Here is an 18687-nt window from a genome sequence, read left to right as displayed (position 1 = left end):
TTCCCCAGCAGGACAAGAACCAAAGAGTATGATGCGTCTTGTAGCTGGAGTAAGAAGACTTCATCAATAGGATGCCCTTGATCAGGCAGCCTGTAGTAGATGCCAACCGCAAGGTTCCCTTTGTTGCCTCAGTCTCTAATTCTTACCCATAAGCTTTCATCCTGCTCGTGGCTATTCTTCAGAGACAGCTCTTCACGATCTATCCATTTCTTGACATAGAGGGCAACCCCTCCACCCCTCCTTCCTCACCTGTCCCTTCTGAACAGCCTGCAGCCATCGATAGCTGCGCTCAAGTCATGGGATTTGTCCTATCCAGTTTCAGTAACGGCAACTAGGTCATAGCTTTCTACCAGCATGGTGGCTTCCAGCTGCTCCTGTTTGTTGCCCATGCTGTGTGCATCGGTGTAGAGGTACTTCAGCTCGGCTGTCAGCCGTGTCACCTTCTCAGAGGAACACACCTTAATTCCTTTGAGATATTTCACCGGTGTTTCTCTGTTGGCTCCTGTTACCTCAGGAGCCCTTGGCTCATCTCCATAAGACTTCGAGTGTGCTGCACTGTACCCAGCATGTCTGAGCAATGAGCTGAGTGCCCTCATTAGCACCCCATCCCTCCAACCTTGGCTTGTCATCCCACAGCTTGTCACGGGCAGGCCTGATATTATCCCCCTCCCCCTTCAAGTCTAGGACAACACAGCTTGTCTATCTGGAGGCAGGTGTCTGTCTCCTTCTCTTGACTTAGAGGGAGCTCAAGACAGAGCTTCAGATGTAGACAACTCAGTTATGTCAGCTGGGATGAGTCCAGGTGTGTGTAAATAAAGACTAAGATTATCTCTTACTAATCGGCTCAGTTGGTGAGGTAGGGATTTGTACTGAAGCTACAGAGGTGGCTGGTGAAACTGGATTTCCACACCACGAAGTGATCAGGTAGATTGTCACAGTTTGAATGTGTTGGGGTTGTTTCCGTGGAGTATTCTGAGACTTTATAAAAATATGTGCCTGTAAGAACTGAAAGTTGTTGTGGACTTGAGTTATTACTGCTAGGAGGTCTGCCTTCTCCATGCCAACAATAGCTAGAAGAGATGCCCTTGCATAGTAAAGAGAGCAATATCTGATTAGCAGGGAATAAAACCATGGCATCAGCAGATCATACAAATGTTATGGTTGCAAACTGCCAAGAAGCCTGTCATCAATTAATTTTCTCACAAACCATTCTGCAGAAAACTCTTCTTTGCCTTTGGCACTAACAGAACGATGATGGCAGATTTTATTGCTTCTGGAACAGCAGAATGGGAGGTGGTGTGTCCAAGCAGACTTGCCAGCAGCCCAGATGAAGGCAGGGTGTGCTCATATATCTCCTCTCTGTCTGCTCCCTGGGCTTTCAGGTATGAACTAAGTAGAACAGAAAACAAAATGTTCATTCTCATATTGGCCCTTTTATCTCTTTTTCTTTTTCTCTTTCTTTTAGCATAGGCGGTTGAGAGACCTTTCCCAATTGCTTTTCACAGATTTGTTTGTTCAGGTGTAGCTTTCTTCTTCTCCAGTGTCTACTCGCTGGTAGAAGGGTGCTCAGTGTCCCCTGGCACTTGGTGACTCTCACTGCAGTGATTCTTGCAGCTTGGCAGGAAACCCGGTCCCAGCCTTGCTGTGAATGATTGCGCTTCCTCCGTGACACCCATTTTTGTCCGCAAATGCAAAAAGCTTAATGCTAGTCAGTTAGACCTGAGCTTGCCTTAAACAGAAGACAAACTTCTGATGGAAATCACAGGGTTTTGTTCAAAGGAAGTAACGATTTTAAGTTCTTATGCTACAAGGCTGAAGAACCTGAACTAAAAAATACAAGTATAGAAGTTACTTAAGGCAAGGGTCCCATTTTGACTATTATTTCAGGTGTGTTGGCCAGGAAACTTGTTTACACAGTAATTTACCCCACAAACACTATCCCTTGAAGGAGGACCCTGAAGACACATTCTAACCTGCACAGGCATAGATGGACTTGAACATCTACTCAAAGATGGAGCTAATCAAAATGAGCTAGCTGCAAACCTTTTTACTGTGGTTATACTTAACAATTTTTATCACTGCTCTTGAAGTACCCCATCATGTCTCAATAATCCTTCCTGTCCACCTCTTATTTTCAACTAAAGAAGAGGAATTACTTTAGCCTTATTGGTAAGTATTCAGCATCCATAGGAGTGTTTTAGGCTTATTTGAGAGTAGATTTAGAACAATGAGGAATCTTGGTGGGAAATTTTTTCTATCCTTATTCTTTCAGGACTGAATTGTTGCCATTATACCTCAGTCTATTTGCTGTCTTGTACCATAAAGTTTGGGTTTGGTTTGATATAAATTTACAGAGTAGAAATGTAACCAGCTAATTTTTTTTTTTGTAAAAACACATAATTCTTTCCTCTCCTGTTCTTAGGAGTTGGCTTTAAAAGTGTCTTTTAAATGCATAAACCAAGTGAGATGAGACAAAGTGAGAGAACAGAGAATGATTGTCCTGTTTGTCACTCATCTGGGACTGAATCCAGTGACCTCTCAATTCAATCACTGATTCAACAAATATTGTCAAGACAGACTAACGGTGCCTAGATGGGCACTGTCTTACCCCCAGTGCTCCCATTGCGTGGTGATGCAGAGACTGTGCTGGACGGTGAACCAAGTGGGCACTGATGCTCTCAGGCAGACATGGGAATTAACCCTGGATCTGGTTCTAAGCAAGTGTAGGCACTCTTTCCATTGATCTACTGACAGGACAGGGATACTTTTCATCATTTGTTAATACAGGGGGTTTTTTGCCTTTGCTTTGCTTTTTTTCCCAAGGGTCTAAAAAAGTGCTTTGATTCAGGCCAAATTGAACATTTTATGTCAAAGTAATTTTTTTTGAGCATTTTGGCAAGAAAAGGACGGGGAGTTAGATGCAAGTTTTTCAGACTGAGACTCTTCCCCTTGAACCTGAATTTTACAAATCTATGAAGAAGTTGTCCTACAGAAAATCCTTAGGTGCTTAAATGTAAGTTGATAGACTTCAAAGAAACTTTGAAAAGAACTTCAAAGAAATATTTAGAGGACTGTAAGAAGAACATAGACATTTCTCTGTCAGAGAACAGCCTCAGTAAACACTAACTTTCACATGAATTTTAGATGCTTTAATACATGCAGTCCTACTTTAGCATCTTACATGCTCATTTTGTTCATGTTAATTTTTCAGTCCGTAATGAAGTAAAACAGGAAACCACCAGCCCAATGCTCTCTCAGTTCCCACCCCCAGCTGTTTTCTCTGCAAGGTTGTACATCGTATACCCTGATATTTCTTCTTTACTCTTCAAAGACACCAAGCCAAAGATAGGCACCTGAGCTTCCTCTGTAGACAAAAAAAATGATTAATTGGATCTTAAAATAAGTGGGATGGATTGTCATCTGGGAACGCCTGCCTCACATCACTGACTATTGAGGGAGTCTAGAAATCTAATTTTCAGACTGCTAACTGTAGGTGAGATAACATAGAGATTTTAGGCACTCATAACATTAAAAAGGCAATTAAAAAAGTATGTAGACATCTAAACTGGTTGATAGACATCTAAGTCATTTCTCCATCTACCTCAGAGGCATTTTTTAAAATCCTGCTTGTATGCGTGTGTAGACATATTAACATTTGTCAGTTTTCCTCTAGACACTTTTGAAATTTGATTTATGCTCAACTTCACAAATGTCACCCTACCAATTTTCCTGAGAACTATTTTAATCTAAAAAAGCTGAGAAAGTACTGACAATCTATATACAGAGAAGATGAGTGCACCAAGCTTATTTAGTATTTTTATATCCTTCTAGCTGCTGAAATCTTTACTGGAAGCCAACTCATAATTCAGTGCAGGTTTCATGTAATGAAATATTATTAGGAGTCCATATTGAAAAGTCCACCATGATAGTACTGGGGGAAAAAAACAAAAAAGTTGAACACTGTAGTCATTTACCTTATAACACTTTTAGCAGAAAAGCATTAAGAGCGAAGCCTTGGGCTTTCAAAAATACTAGTCAATAATTTTCATATTAAATCCTAAGGACTTTGGATTTTCATAAGTCATTTTACTGAAAGCTTCCTTTTGCTCTAAAAGGGCTTTCGAATTTAGTGTTGTTTCTGTAAATCAAGAACCTGATCCATAACTCTTTTACATCAGCACAGTTTAATGATCACAGCATTCTGAGTACCACTGGAAGTATTGGGGAAATCAGGTTGATAGCATCATTGCAGAATGGGATTAACTGAAAAATTCTGACCATGATAGAAACAGATGTAAAACTGTGATTCAAGAAGGGGAATCCCTCAAGGATGTGAGTAATTTCTCATGGTGGCAATACTTCCATCACAAATTCTGGTACATATGCCTCATTTTATTCTTGCCAAAGTATGGCAGTTACTGCAGAGTGTCAATTAACAATATGACATTTTCCTAGGAATGTACCACGCATTAAACAGAGACATTTGCCACATGCAAGATATAAAAAGCACTTGAAGAGAGACTAATGATCTGGCTTCCTTTCTTTATGGGAAAATGAAAATAAATACAAAAATCACTAAAATAAATTGCTGTATATATCTTTACATTAAACTTTATGCTTCTACTCCATCATGGAAGGGCATCAGGTTGGTTGGATGTGACCTGTTCTTGACAAATACATGTTAGCTGTTTCTTATCACCTTATCATTCTGCCAGTGTTTGCAAAGTGGTTGTTCAACAATCTTCTTCTCTATCTTTGTGACTTTCACAGTTATGTTGCCTGGTCTATAAGTTTCTGGATCCTTCCTTTTTTTGCTGCTATTTAAAGATGAGTATCATGTTTGCCCTACTCCCATCCTCTGGGGCCTGTCCTGGCTTCCACAAGTTTTAAGGGAGTGATTGCTAAAGTTTACAAGATTATTTCAGATAGTCTCTTGAATGTTTGGAAATTAAATTTCATCAGACTCTGCTGGCTTGGAGACATTTATCTTACCTGACAATATACGGTTACTCAAAATCACTAGGGATTCCATTCAGATGCCTAAACATAGGTGTCCAGGACTTGAGTATTCAAGATATCTAGAAATGACTGACAGGATCCATACTCTTAGAAAATTGAACTAAGTCCTGAAAGTGGAATTTATTTGTTGATTCAGACACCCACAGAAAGGGGAAGGATTCAGCTGCACATTCAGGTATGTAAATTCAGTATCTGCAGTGTAGGTATGCACCTGGGAGGTAAGTATTCATGATCTCATCATAGTCAGTGGAAGCCCTTTCGATAGTCAGTGTAATCTATAAAAGTATTCAGCACATCCTGAAGCAGACAAATATATTTGATCAACTGAAAAGCTCTCTTGACTATATTTGTTTACTAGTGATGAAATCCAGTTGTGGAAATGTAGACATCCACTGACATTTCAGATACTTTTGAGCATCTGACACACAGACAAAGGTAGGACAGAATGACACAGGGTCTCTTCATGTCCTTTTGATTTGGCAGCTGGAGGCCAGACAGAATACATCCCAGGGCTTCTTAAACAGCACAAGATGCCTGCATTTACACAGCTGAATCCCACCATTAACCTCTGTTGATACAATGGGAACCAAAAAAGACATATCTTGATTCAGATACCCCTGGATAGGCATCTCATGCCATTAAAGATGTCCTAGGGTAGACAGCCTGGTGGGTTTCTACCTGTGATTCAAGAAAAACATGAGTTTCCCATAGGTCTCTAAAGTAATGTCCTTTAGCATGATTCAAGCAGCAGCAGACCTCGTTGTTTAAGTAACTGAATCAACTTCTGTTGCACAAGACATGTAAATATCTACTATTCTTAATTAAAATTCTTTTCTCCTTTTTTTTTTTCATTTTCAAATATAATTTCTACTGTAATACTACTCCTCCATAGAGAAAGTTTATCTTTTGCAATACTACTGTACCTCTTAAAATAATGGTGATGCTAGAGAAAGGCTGGTAGTAACCATCCAGATCTTGTCTGTTGTTCCCTGAGAGCCCAAGCTGGCTTTTAATCATCTTGGCACTCTCTTTGAAAGTCTGTATTTTCAGATTGATCTAGATATTTCTTTTAGTGTTATGGTTGGTGACATTCTTATTCCTACTGACATCAAGTGTGAGTTGTCAGGACATCCCCATTGTTAGACTGGATCACTCACTACTTATTTACTGATATGCAGTATCGTGGAACTCCAGATTTATCCTCTTCTTGACTTCAAAGATAAGCTGAATGCTTAATTCTATGTTGTTGTGATTGCTTATTGTCGTTATATAGTGATCAGAAATAAACCATGTAGTCATTTTCTGTTCTTTTGGTCTGCTTTGCCTTCAGTTATTTGCCAGTGATCACTTTAATGCCTGTTTCCCTTTGATTGTATCTCCTATATTCATATATACTTAGGTTACCCAGCATATATTCCCCTTTATCAGCACCAGCTGTCATTCATTCTCACTATATTATCACCTTCTTCTGTACCTTCCAAATATCTTTTTATATTTTATTGAAAATGGAGACAAGATAACTCGGAGCTGAATCCAACATGCTCTGAGGTGGTTTTTTGCCACTGTCTTTACTGAAGTGTGCTACAGGTTATTGAAGCCGAAATTCTTAAAGCTGTGCTATAAAGTAATTTTCAGTGGGTACCTCCATATCAGTACATTAAACAATGCCCTAGAATGGGCACTGCAAATGTATTTGCCATATTTCTGATTGTCAGAGAGGTTCCTGGCACAGGTTTGGTCTGGGCCAAGTAGCATTCTCACAAATAGTTCCCAGGCACAGTTTTGGATGTATTATAGGACAGGAACCATTCCTAATAGGAAAGTTGTATATGACCGCTCTCTTTTGAAGGCTAGGAGAATTGGAATATATGGATGTTGTCAGAAAATGCCAGCTGGCCCTCAGAATAAAAAATAAACAGTGGCACAGTCTTGGTAGCTGGTATGGATACAGCCATTGCTTCCAGTGGCTATTAGATGCATAAATACTTAAGAGAATAGGAATCCAAGCTACAAATTATTACTTTTTCTTTCTTCCTTGCTACATATAGATTCTGCTTAGAATCAAATAGATTCTATTTTCTTCCTTGGAATTTCACGCATTTATAAAACATCTGGAGTGGGCTTCATGTGAACACACGTTAACTCTGAGCTAGCTGTTCAGACACTCTTTTTAGTCCATGAAAGGGGAATGTTTTTAGGGGACAATTCATTTCAGTCTAGGAGGGCTTCTAAATCAGGACAGATGAATTATGACCCAACAGTGCATATTTCATCCCATTGATTACAAAGGGAACATACGATGACTCGCTCAGAGAACCAGCTCAGACAGCAATACTGTGCATAGCTCATCCTTTATTGTTTCTGGCTTCTGTGAGTTTCAGGATTTCAATTTTGCCTTCTAATTCGGTTTTTACAAAGTTTTTACTGCTCAGTAAGAGTTAGTTGGCATCATAATACTGAAACCAAGAAACTTAAACCAAATAAAACAAGCTCAAGATTAGTCTGTTGTCTTTCTAGTTTTCTGTGATATTAAATGTTCTATGCTGTGTAATTCCTTTTTAGTCCTCATTTAAAAAAAAAAAAAGTCCTTCCTCTAGTTACCTTATTTCTTTCCTGTTTGTCTAGTTTACACTTTGCATAGGAATGATGATCGATGTACATCTTATTTGTTCTCCTTCAGGATTTTCCCTCTAACTTTTTACTGTCTTAATGATTTTATGTTTCAGAGTCTGCCTAACAATTCTAGAGCCTTTCCAAATTATCCTTTTCTGCAGATGAAGGCCAAAGAGCTATAACATACTAATAAACTTCTCCTTGGAGTAGTAAATTCAATCATGTATTAATAAACACTCACTCTCAATTCACTTCTTGCCTTTAAGCTGTTGAATATTTCTCCCCTATTAGTCAACAGAGACTCCCAAACTGTCTCAATTCAATTGCTTGTTCAGACTGTCAGAATAAATAATTAACACAGTTCAGCACTTCTATGCTTTTTCTCCCCGTAACTGATTGGTAGAGGTGTCTTATGAATAAAAAAGCCTCTGATCTTTCCTAAATCTTCTAAGGTGCACAGGAACATAGCCATCACCTTATCAGTGGGATAAGATATCCAAATAGTTTTGAGGTTCTGGGGTTTTGTCATATTCAATTATCTTTCCTGGGCTGAGTGACATTTTCTCTCTGACTTGAAGGCCTAGAGAAGATGTTTCTTTTATTCATGTGTTTTGCTTGCATGTTGCCAGATGGGCAAACAGTAAACACCTTTGCAAGCTTAGACACGGCCCCTTGGCAGAATTTAAAAAACAAGTGAACTTTTCCTCAAAGAGGCTGCAGTTTTCTGCAATGGATAAAGTTGTCAGTTATCCTTTAAAATAGAGGGGGGAGATGCAAATCTCACCTAATAGCTGACTTTGCTTCCTCTGGTTAATTTTCCCCATTTTCTCGCCACCTTCTCCTCCCTTGTTGGCCATGATTCTCCTTCAATGTCAAGAAATGGTCTTTGAGATTGCTCTCATACAGATACCATGGTCTGGCAATGAAATTCTGTGTAACTCCCGCACGGGGTGCCAGACAACACCACAGACCCTCTTCAGTTCTCCAACATCAAGCACTCCTCTATAGCAGAAGCCCTATATAAAGTTCTCTCCCTGTCAGGTGAAACTTTCCAACTTACACATCACGTATTCCAACATTTATCAAATTGACATTAAGAGTCCTGGAATGTTTTCAGTCCCAGACCTGGAACCAGACTGAATTAATTGTTGGGATTGTTTGGCCATCGGGAAGCATTCACAGAAATAAAAGCCTTCTTCCTGGAAGATCCCACTTGGAGTATGAGCTTCCTTATCAGGGCTACCATGACAGACTTGACATTGGAGAGGGACTTAAGTAATCTCCATGTGCAAATTTCATACTTAGGAAGAGAAAAATATGTAAGATGAATATATGATTGTTGTCATGCTCTGGTTTATGCTATATTAAACAGCCGTGGAGGTAAGAACTAGATCTTTTGTTTCCAGAAGACTGGAATAATCCAAAGGCTCACTGGTTTATGGGGACTATCTGAACACGTTTGGAAGTCTCTCTGAACAGCACTAGCAGGTACCAAGTTTCATAAGTGATTTTTCTTTAGCCTATCCACTCACAGGTAATGTTCCTCAATGCTACCTGCTTTTCTCTGCCATTGCAGCTCAAGGAAAATTAATACATTTGGCCTATCTTTTTCCTCAAAAGCTAAGAAAGAATGTCTTCCTCCACTTTTTTTTCCCCTGGATCTTGCCCTTCAAATGCATAATTAATTTTCTTACTGCAATACCTTTTTAGAGAAAATAGAATAAGGATAAGCTGTCAGGACAAGAATAAGTTCTTAGTGCAATATGACAATCTCCCTGCTAACTTTTTTTAAAGAGTATTGTATGCCTTATAATAAAACCACCATCTATCTTAACTAAGATGTCTGGAAGTCAAGTTTTTCAATCAGTGTTCAGCAAGCATTTTCTGTGAGGTCAGCAAACATTGGCAGAGTCTTGCCCGCATCAGGAAGAACAAAAAGCATAAATATAAATGGAAAAGTTTAATTCAGAAAACTCAGGCTTTGCTTGATTTGTAACTGTGGAAAAGAAGACATCAAAGAATGTTATTTTTCTCCTTCCTATCTTTCCAAAGATGAGGTGGAGATATGAAGGATATAATTTTTCACATCTTCTGCAAGCATTTACTCTGATCTAAACCTGTAGTTCAGCTTGGGGATAAATTTACAGCATCTTATAGTGGTTGTGTGCTTTTACAGGAGTTCAAATCACAAAAGGTCACAAATTTACTAGAGGGGTTGTTGTCTGAGAGAAGGAGAGGTGACAAAGGATGTCCTACCTGTACCATGGTACAGCCCACTGTATACGTTGTGTCACATGAGGCAGGCAAATCTTTGCAGCCTCTCTTGTGCTTTTCCCTTTTCCCACTTTATTGGATTAGATTGACAACATTTTTTTGAAAGAGGGGATAAGGAAGCCCCGAAGCATTTCTCTTTCAGATATAATGCCAGCAAAACATATTGCAAGCTTTAATAAAAATGGGTTTGGAGAACACACTTTCTGGATTTAAACATCTTTTTATTTCACTGTGTGTTTCTCCTGCAAAACAGATCTGGTTGTACTGGGCAAGAAGGTATAAATTGGAAACTAAAGCAGGATATCACTCATATCAATTCATTTTTCTTTCTGATGAGGTTACATTCTTGCATAGTGAAGTGCCCTAAATTCAGAAAGAACTCAAATTACCATGAGATACCATTTTTAACAATGGACCATTAACTTTGAAAAGCCATTTGGCAGTAAATACATTTTACTAAAATATTGTCCGGAGACATCTGTCAGGATTAGAAATGCATTTGCATAGGTTCTTTATAGCTCAAAGGCTATAATATATGTTATTTGAAGACATTCAAGTGCCAGGGAAGGAAGAAGTTATCTTCTATGACATTAATCTAAACAAAAATCTAATTGCAAAAATAGCCAAGAGTATTCAGCTGCAGTGTTGTGGTAGTGGCACCAGTAATGCTATCAGTTCAGAAATGTGAGGGCGTACAGAACACGAAGAGCCTGAAGCGTGAAGAAATATCAGCCCACTTTCTTTTCTTATGCAAGATATCTAAACAGATGTAGGTGAACACAGTAGATATGTTTCCACAAAATTAGCTGCACACCCACAGCAAATCTCATTCAGAATAAGATTGCACACTATTTCAAGAAGCTGTGCTTATAAAGAACAGTTCAGAATATCAGAGTCAGTCAGAAAAAACAAGTTATTTCCTATCAGAAAGCTCATTTTTTTGTTAAATTTTTCAAGGAATGTCTCAACTTTTTTACTGTTTTGAGTTCAGGCAGCTGGAACTTTTAACCAATTCCAGGTAACTAGAAACCACCAGATGCCTAGCAGTCAAAATGTGTTGCTTTTTGCCTAAAAACAAGTGTTTGTTGAAAAGCAGAGACAATGGTTTTCTTTTGTTTTTGTCAAACAAGCATTACCCCAGGGGAAAAGCATGTGCTTTCATGTAGAAATTCAATGAGAATGCTTTCAACAAATTATTTTCTGATCAGCTATGCTTTAGAAAGAAAAAGTGAGGAAACAAATGCAAATCCCCAAACTGGCTTGCATAAATACCATAATGAAGCATGCCTTCATCTCACACTTCCTCAGCTACTGCCTTGTGGCCTCAGAGAACCTAGAAGTGTCTGGAAATGGAGATGCCTCTACTGCAGTGATTGATCGGCCTATAGCGAAGATGATAACGTTATGGACACCAAGGGTGGTTGGGAGTCATCTTCCCTACCTTCAGCCAAGGGGAAAGGGATCTAGTCCGAGATGATCACCTCTGCTCCCTCTTTGGTCACTGGAGAGAGAAAGGAGACCCTCCAGGTACCTGAGATAAGTCCCTCTTTCTACTGAGAAATATTAAGAAGTGGTTTGATGATAATAATTATGGCTTATTTATTTAAAAATAATATCCAAAGACTAAATCATGCTAGACAATACACAGGATATAAAGAGATTTTTTTTTTCTCAAGCTCCCCATCCTTTTGTCTGTAATGACTGGTCTTCTTCAAGAGATTAATCTCTCAAAAGAATCTTTATGAAGATTGATGTGTGGGCAAGATCTGAAATTTTTAAGTATCACAAATCTTGCAGTTCAGAGTCTGAAAAAAATAAATAAATATAGTATGTGTTTCAAGAGAGAGCTTTGTAAATGGTTGGATGTGAAACAGAAGTGGTTGACTCAATAGTTAATATCTTTGACTTCTCAAGGTATTCCAACAGAACTTTGAAATTCCACGTACGTTGTTCACCATGTAGCATATTAACACCTCATTTTCCTTACCATCTTTCATGGGGTTGTTCAGACCTACTGACTAAGAGTTCAAAACATAATGGTGAAGTAACTGAAGCTCTCTGGAAAAAAATAAGGAATTGAAATAATTTTTTAGTAGAAAAAAGAAGTCAAAACGGCCTTAAACACAGCGCCACAAGACAAGTCTGCATAATAAACAGTAAGGTTGTTCTAAAGCATCACTACCACTTTAAGTTTCCCATTCTGAGTGCCTGTGAAGTGTGACATTACCTAAATATACTGCACATCATAAAATGTGAACATCACTCTAGACTCTAGGCTGTGATTCAGGAAAGCATCCCATTCAGGAAAATACTTAAGCATGTACTTAAGTGATTGGATTTAAATGCATGAACAGAGATGGAGTTATGTCTGTGCTTAAATACTTTTCTGAATTGCCATCTCAATTATACTGTCTTAAACCCAAGTACATCTGCTAAAATTTCTTAAATTACTTTGGATTCACTCCTCTATAAATGAGCTCCATTGGTTCAGCTTCATTTTATTCAAAGCAGATCTCTAGTCATCTAAGATGTTATACCAAGGATGAGGCTGCCTTGATGGAAATTAGGGAAGGGGTGATTTTTTTTCTGTCACAGCCCTTAGGAAATAAAAATACACCGTCATTTTTAGTAATTTTCTACAGAATTCTTCAAGCATGCTTATGATGGAAACCAGAGGTAAAACATTCATCAGAAACATCCTAGAGGAAACCAAAATGATTTTCAGCCACATTTAAAACGGTTGGCGTTTGTTTTGTTTTAAAGACCCCTGAGAATAAAAACATCCAGTATATAGTTTGGCTACTGGAAAAAACTCTTCTTTTGTTTTTTAAATATATTGGATTTAGCTTCCTTATAAAATGTTTGTTATATTCTCTGTTCTTCTTTTAGGCCCATAGGGATTTTTCAACCTCGTTAAAATGTGCCATCTGCTAGAGACATCCTTTATAAAATTACAGCAACATAAATTTATGTGCCTGCTTTATTCTTAGGAGAAATACCAACACCTTGAAGTTTAAAGAAAGTAACATGCTTTTACAGACTGGCCTTCTTAAATTTTCTTTCCTCCATTAACACAATATACAAATAAGGCAAGTTCTCACTAGTAACTAGAGAGAAAATAATTTCCCTTGTGAGGCCAGCTAAGATTATATGATTACTCCCATCCCACTTTCTAGTCCAGAAAAAGTGAAATTTTTGCTTGGCCCCTCAAATTATCCAGTATGACATTTAAAAAAAAAAAAAAAAAGCAAGTATAAATATTCTCAGCTGCATAAAAGTTTGTACTTTTCCTGATACTGTTATTTGATTACATGATAGTCAAAGGCTTGAGCTATTTTGCGCGAAGACATTTTGCAGTAGCATGGTTCTTGCAAGAGCACAGATGTGTCAAGGTATATTTTATTCCATTGCATTTATACATTCTTCCATGACAGATAAATAGCACCAGAACCACCACAGGATGTTAGAGAACATAAGTCTACAGAGTTAACTGGAAGTATTCCTATTCACGTCTGTCAAATAGCTAATCCATAGATTTTTTTCCTTTTGGCAAAAACTGGCAACAAAGAAATAGGTTAAAGTGATAAATCATGGAATATTCCTTGGTGGTGGTGAATGATGCTGGATGCAATTATCACAGAAGTCTACTGCAAAGCTTAGATGAGATTTTGCTGTCATATTTTAGCCTCCCAGGCTCCAGTTTTATTGTTCATAGTTGTACACATGATTCAGTAATTCAAAAATAGAGCGACTAAAATTCCGGAGAGACTGAGGAATAAGAGATCACCGTCAGTTTACCAGGAGTGGTGGGAGCTTGGTCTCTTTGTAAAGGAGATCATCTCTTTTCAGCCTGTTTTCTCTTAGCTTGAGCTGACTGCCTCTCAAAAATGTCATCAGCAGAACTCAGCAGAATTATTTTCATGGACAGAAGTTGTCACAGTGAAAATTGTTATGAAAATACCGATCTAATAACAAAAAGGAAGACAAGATCCAGATACTCGTGTGAGTAGCGATGAAGTAACTAGTGATGGTTAATGCTGAAAAAGACCAGATCAAGCAGGTGGTTTTTTGCATTGCGTGGTTTCAAAGAAAGGATCACCCAGTTTAGGTCAGCAATAGCCTAAGAGATGGGGAGGGTACAATGTCTGTGTGGCTTTTACATGGAATATAGCATTCAGTCTTACATGCTAGTTCCTGGCTTCATCCTCCTAGGTTTAGGCAATTAAGAGGTACCTGCACTAGTAGTTAGTTTCACCAGTCTTCTTTATGATCCCTGGGAAGAGCTAGGTTACTGAGATCAGAGCCACCTGCTGGAGATCCCTCTTTCCATTTGGCTATAGAAAGCGCCTTGGGGAAGCAGGCACCTCACATGAGTGTCTGAAGTCAGAAGAGAGCAGGGGGGGCCTCAGGGTGCATCAGAGAAAGGTGTCGAATAGATGATACGATGCATTTCTAGGAAACTAACCATGAGTTGAAGAAAGGGGTCTAATTCAGAGGCAGTTCCTGACAACTTTCTGTCTTCAAAAGCCAGTCAAGGAGGAAGTTTCTATGTCATGCTCTGAGGAAAATAAAAAATGAGGCAAAGAGAATGCAGTTATAAATATCAGAAGAGTATGTACATCAGGGAAGGAACAATATCTGGTCATACCAACCTCACCTTGGAGAGTAACCTCACATTTTTTTCCCTGCACTATGATGGACTAGTTTTTTTAAGCGGTGCTTTTCTGAGTAAGGGCTGTGTAATCATTAGAGGAGCAAGGTGTAATACTGTGCAAGCAGGAATGAATGAGAAATGAACTCAAAACAGCAAGAAGAAATGCACTTCCCAGCAATGACTAGGATGTCATGCAGCCTCAGCCATGCTCTCTACAGCCCAAGGACTGTAGGGGAGATGCTTGTACCAACAGGTGCTGGAAGTGAGGGAACATCCAAACAGTGATGACAACGGTGGTTGTTTTTTTCAACATGTGGCTGTTGATTGTCAGTATTACAGGCTATGAGGTGGCTGAGGAGCCTGGAACATGTATTCCTAGTTGTCATCACCTCCATCTCACTAAAAAATGTTTCCACCTCTATCTGTTCGAGCATCATGGCCAGCCCTTAAACAAACTCACTTTTCCTTTCCCTTTGGCCTAGTCCTTTTCCTCTTTATGCAAGTTCCTTCTCTAGTTTGGTTTGGTTTGGGTTTTTTTCCCCTTTGCAAGAGGCAGGTTTCCTTTGGGCTGTCATTACTGACAAACTCACAGGAACTATACCTGCTGCCAAAGGCTTCTCCTTGCTCTTATACCCTCCTCATGAGTGTTTTTATTCCCCATGGTCATATTCTTTCCCAGTTACTCTCTGCTTATTGCCTGTTTTCTTTCTGTCTGACCCAGTGCAGTGGACTTGGGGAATAATAGGATTGCATCCTACATTTTCAGAAGTGTTCACTCACCATCTTGAAAAAAATCTCCATCTGTGCTTTTCACAAGGGCCATGAATGTAGGGCTCACACCAAATTCGGTGGAGTTAAGGTAAGTAACAGCACAAAGAGGATGAAAGCATCTTATCTTTCATTCTTTTCTTGCTTTATTCACTTGCTTCAGAAATGCAAGAGTTTCTATTGTCAGTTTCTATTTCTCCCTTCCCTCCTGGAAGGGAGGTCACATCAGGAAATCTCAATGGTCTCTTGTTATTCTGTCCTACAAAGAATTTTACTTGAAAACTGCCAGTGTCAGCTGCTTTTCCTCATGGAGGAAGGATCTTTTAGCACAGACCAATGCAATGTGGCAATAAACCCTTCATAAAACGCCCAGCCCTCAGCAGACCTGAAATAACACTCTCCCACCTCTTGGGAGTGGAGGATGCACCATTACTGTATCAGGAGACCTTCAACCCTCATCTGCAGAGGCTGTGAAATTCCCTTGGTTTAATCAGCCCAGAGAGCATGTTCCTACTTTGTCAGACCTCACATTCAGCTGTGGAAAAAAATTGCAAGGCTCTCACAAATGAAACAAGACACTTTAATTCTATCCTCAGAAATACAAACATGTATTTATATACTTACTTGTATTTTAAGATAATTTTCCCATCTCATTGGATAAAGTAAATGCCAGCCTGATTAGGGAATTTAAAACTTTGACATCTAGTTGCACTGTGTGCTAAGTTTATGGCAATTAGAGAGGAATCACATCACTTTGCTCTCAAGCAGAGCTTAAGCTCAGGGATGCCTGGACTATTATTCCCAGAGGTGACTTTTACAGTGATTTTAAGATGCCAGAGGAAGATGTTCTTCTGAAAAAAAAAGAAAGAGGAGAGGAGAGGAGAGGAGAGGAGAGGAGAGGAGAGGAGAGGAGAGGAGAGGAGAGGAGAGGGGAGAGGATTTAAGAGATGAATTTCTGTTCTTTTTTTGTTTTCATATATCTGTTTCCTGAAAGTAAGTTTCTTAAGTCACCAGCTGATTCCTTATTAAATTCTGGAACCGACAGTTCTTCTGCTACCTGTTTTTTCTGTATAATTTTACAGCATTGTGGTTAGAAAACAGAGCCCAACAATACTTGGTAGTGATGCCATGCTGACACAAATGTGGACACAGCGCTGATATACGTGCTTGTGTCTGTAAGCCTGTGCTGTGTGAAGCAATGGGCTCCATTGGTGCATCACCCAGGGCTGAAAATAATGCTCAGGGAAAAATGCTTGGGTAAAACAGCAGAGCTCAAGTCATTGTAAGCTTCACTGGACTGAGATTGATTTATGCTAGCTCTACCATGCATTTGTGTGCTACTTTGAGCTGGAAATTTTAGCCTAATCAAACTGGAATTTTTTTTATTGTTCCTTAAGAGCATCAGAACTTAAAATAGGAAGGAGAGTATGGAAACATTGCTGCAGAATTTAGGGTCCCAATGTTATATTATGTTTTCTATGTTATGATAATAGTAGTTAGGTTGACACAAGTCCATTAGGTTACATTTTCCTTTTTCTCATGATCTAGTCCTACTTCGTTGTCTTTCTGGTAACTAGGCAGTTCAGATCAAAATCTCAAAAGTGCCCACAGGCAATTATGGGACTAAGCTGAGGGAGGCATTTAGAAAACAGAGAAAGTTGGTGATTACCCTTAGAATTGAGCTGAGACTTTTATCATCTTGTTTTCTTTTTGTGTTATCAGATGGCATTTGTCCTCCCTTGCACAATGCAAGGGAAACCGAGGCTGCCAGGACATCTTTCAGTGAAGCCAAGTACTTTTCAAAGCCTGTATTTGGAAGTCTTCATTTCTTATGAATTACGTGCCATCAGGTTTACACGGCATGCCATGAGAGGATTATCTCATGAGCATGAGATCTACACAGATCTTGCATTATTCTCAGTGAAGTTGCAGATGAACAACGGCCAGGTACACACCAGGTTATTTAGCCCACACTCTGCCACAGTTAAACTCTGAAAAGATGCCCGGGAACAAATATTGAGGGAGGATATCTCCATCCAAACAGGAAAGCATGGTCGCATGTTTATGATAGGGATGTTATCACAAGCACTTGGTACTGGAGGTGGCAGCGCTCTGCCCTCACAGATAACCCTGGGTGAGATGTCTAAGCTGAGGACAGTCGTCTTTGCAGCAAAGGAACAGCAGATGTTCTGTATCGTCTTGAGACTATATGAGGGATGATTGCCCTTTGTAGCTGCCTCCTTCTCTGTAGAAGCAAGTCTGGGTGAGCAGTAGTTCAGGCATATCCTTGGTACACTATAACAGCTTTTCATGAGAATGATCATTTCATGGTTCTCTCCTCTGGTGTCATCTAAAATGCCTTAATTCAGCACAGCCATTAAGTATGTGTTGAATACATCTTCTTCAGGAGCGTTTAATTTTTGTCATACTTAACGTCAGTATTAAACACTTTCATAATCAGAGATGTTTCCTTGAATTATGGCTATCTTAATGCAAATATTAATTGAAGTTAATAGGATTTCTACTGGCTTCCATTGGTATTAAACTATACTTTTTGCAAGTTCTTTCAGGCAGGTATAATCTTTTAATGACATTTATGTCTAATGTCCAACAAGCTAGAAATTTCAATGTCTTGACAACTTAGTGATTTCATAAATCCCCCTTAATAATAGATCAAAAAAATCACACCCCTCCACTTCACCCCCCAGGAGTGCTGTAGAATATCAGGGTAAAAATATATCCTTTGCCTGCTCTAAATGCAATGCAGTTTTGAATTTAGGAGCACATGGAAGATCATCTGCTGTACAGATGGGATTCATCTCACTAATTTTAGAGGTCCAAAAGTTATGCATCTAGTCTAAACTAGTTGTCAGAGTCCATCTACAGTCAGTGGAGAGAGACAGGCACCTCAGCATACCACTAAGCAGGTAAAATACGTAGGATTGATCACTTTCTAAGGTACCTGCTTCACACCAGCAATTATGAAAATTAGTCAAGATAAGTAATTAGGCTATAAGCCTAAATAAGTTTTGAATAGCTAAGATACACAAGATGAGCTTTTATGTAGGCTTCTGCCTCTCTCCACTGGGTCCAGAGATAGTCACATTCTTTCTGCCCTGAATAATAAGGAGCTCAAATTGCCCTTTGAGGTTCAATATCATGTTAGTTGTTAAAATTCACCTTAGACACAAAGGTAAATCATCTGAATAGAAGTCCAAATGTATTAAAAAAATGGTAGATTAAAATCAAGCACAACTGCATTGATTAGATCAAAAGCCCGTGTGGTTTTATTTATCTTATTCCCAATGATGGCTTTAAAACCAGAAAACACAGACTTCCCCAATTTCGTTTTATAGCAG

General features: G+C 39.0%; 1 protein-coding gene across 2 annotated transcripts in view; it reads right to left on the bottom strand.

Annotated features, from left to right (window-relative positions):
• PTCHD4 (patched domain containing 4) overlaps nucleotides 1-18687 on the bottom strand; it is an 87695-nt gene that overhangs the window by 21492 nt on the left and 47516 nt on the right. Inside the window, exon 3 of one of the 2 annotated variants that reach the window (XM_010584278.1) lies at nucleotides 10176-10269. The exons of the other annotated variant lie outside the window; for it this stretch is intronic. Coding sequence (XP_010582580.1) covers nucleotides 10214-10269 — 56 coding nt within the window. The 3' untranslated portion in view covers nucleotides 10176-10213. Of the gene's footprint in view, nucleotides 1-10175; nucleotides 10270-18687 lie in introns of those variants that run through there. 2 annotated transcript variants of the gene reach the window in all.

Source organism: Haliaeetus leucocephalus, unplaced genomic scaffold, assembly GCF_000737465.1.
Source record: "Haliaeetus leucocephalus isolate CR32 unplaced genomic scaffold, Haliaeetus_leucocephalus-4.0 Scaffold964, whole genome shotgun sequence".
Lineage (NCBI taxonomy): Eukaryota > Metazoa > Chordata > Aves > Accipitriformes > Accipitridae > Haliaeetus > Haliaeetus leucocephalus.
Note: the sequence above shows the minus strand (reverse complement) of the source record. Positions and strands in the feature narration are given on the sequence as shown.